The 1,853-nt window shown below is 38.0% G+C and overlaps 1 protein-coding gene across 1 annotated transcript in view; it reads left to right on the top strand.

Annotated features, from left to right (window-relative positions):
• The window catches only part of cip2a (cellular inhibitor of PP2A), a gene marked incomplete at its 5' end in the record, with an annotated part of 7,036 nt that extends 6,041 nt beyond the window's left edge, over positions 1-995 (top strand). Inside the window, 3 exon segments of the mRNA XM_014027786.1 lie at positions 260-342; positions 455-594; positions 684-995. Coding sequence (XP_013883240.1) covers positions 260-342; positions 455-594; positions 684-830 — 370 coding nt within the window.
• Between the last annotated feature and the right edge of the window lie 858 nt (positions 996-1,853).

The following is a 1,853-nucleotide window of genomic DNA, read 5'->3' as shown; positions in this document are numbered from 1 at the left end:
GTTTCTCCTCTTTAATCCCTGAAAACACAAGATTCTGACCAGTTTCTCCTCTTTAATCTCCGAAAACACAATATTCTGACCCGTTTCTCCTCTTTAATCTCTGAAAACACAAGATTCTGACCCGTTTCTCCTCTTTAATCCCTGAAAACACAAGATTCTGACCCGTTTCTCCTCTTTAATCTCCGAAAACACAAGATTCTGACCCGTTTCTCCTCTTTAATCCCTGAAAACACAACATTCTGACCTGTTCCTCCTGCAGGATGGCTGCGGTGTTGGAGGACAGAGAGCAGCAGATCCAGTCCCTCCAGTCTGACATCCAGAAGAGAAACGATGACATCACAGGTTGGTCAGAAATGAAGATTTATTGACCTGATTTACACGGGTCAGAGTGAGGAGGAGCTGCAGCACCACAGATTCAGGTCTGTATCAGATATAATTTATGTTTCCTCTGCAGCTCTGAGCGCTGAGCTGAGAGCTGCAGAGCAGCAGCTGAAGGACAAACAGCAGCAGAAGGACGAGCTGGAGGACAAGATGGACATTTTGAGGAAGGAGCTCAATAAAACTGAACAGGCCAGGAAGGACGCCAGCATCAAGGTAAAAAGTAAAAACTTAACATTGTTGTTTGTCACCATAAGACAACCTGAGCTCTAAAACCTGGTCCTGGACCGGTTCCCGTCTCGTAGGCGTCGTCTCTGGAGCTGCAGAGGACTCAGCTGGAGAGCAAGCTGAAGCAGAAGGAAGAAGAGCTGAACAAACACTCGGCCATGATCGCCATGATCCACAGCCTGAGCAGCGGCAAACTGAAGAGTGACGTCAACCTGTCGCTCTGACGATGAGTCGCACAAAAAAACATTTTATCAACTATTTATAGGACCTCTAATTCATTTTAAACTGTAATTAATCTGCAAGAAACAAGCTTAAACATTAAACTCTACTTTTTCAAGTCATGAAATGTTTGTTTTTATTGTTCTGTTAATAAATGACACTGTTTTTCACTGGAGCTGTCGGCTGAAGCTCAAAGTGTCAAAGTGTTGTTGTAAAAACTGAACCAACTGTTGAGCATGGAGGTGGAAGCATCATGCTGTGGAGCTGAGTGGATAAAATAAAGAATTATCTCTAAATTATTTACCTTCACCTCAGATCATCAGCTGAAACTGAACTTAGAGTTCCAACAGGAAGCAGTTGTATTTTGTCATCGTTACAAAATAAAAGTTCTCTTCGAATAAATACAGTATAAAGCTTTTTCCATTTTCAACATAATTTTTAAAATCTACAATCGTAAATACTATTCATCCAAAGCTGTAAACCCTAACTAATAATAAAAACACTCAATAATTAACATCCTCATAATAAGTTTCAAATAAATATTTTAGGGTTGAAGAAATGATTAAAGACCTTTTAAAGAACCAACACTTCATTCTAATGTAACCACTGAAGTTTAAAGCAGCTGTCACATCAGTTTTTTGTATTAAATAATAATGCATTTTTGGAACGATAACATTAATTATATATTGCAAAATAAGTTTCATACCTCTGAAATGAAGAGTTGTTGAGAAATTTGCACGTGAAGCAACAGGAAGTGATAAATAGGAATGTCTGAATGTAAACAAAGTGTTGCTACAATAAGGATATGCACATCACAGGAACTTTAAAGAACGTGTTCAAAATATAAAGCTTAATCAGTAAATTTTCTCTTTATCTTTTTGCTTCTGTTTTGTTTCTTTGCTTTATTATAAAATGTTGCACAATAGTTTATGTTTGTCTTTATTGTTGTACATTAAAAAGGAAGTAAATTGTAGAAACAGGACAGTTAGTTTAAGATTTCATTGTGACAACCCCTGTCACTATCCACG

Source organism: Austrofundulus limnaeus, unplaced genomic scaffold (genome assembly GCF_001266775.1).
Source record: "Austrofundulus limnaeus strain Quisiro unplaced genomic scaffold, Austrofundulus_limnaeus-1.0 Scaffold681, whole genome shotgun sequence".
In the NCBI taxonomy this organism is placed as follows: domain Eukaryota; kingdom Metazoa; phylum Chordata; class Actinopteri; order Cyprinodontiformes; family Rivulidae; genus Austrofundulus; species Austrofundulus limnaeus.
This window is presented reverse-complemented; position numbering and strand designations above follow the sequence as displayed.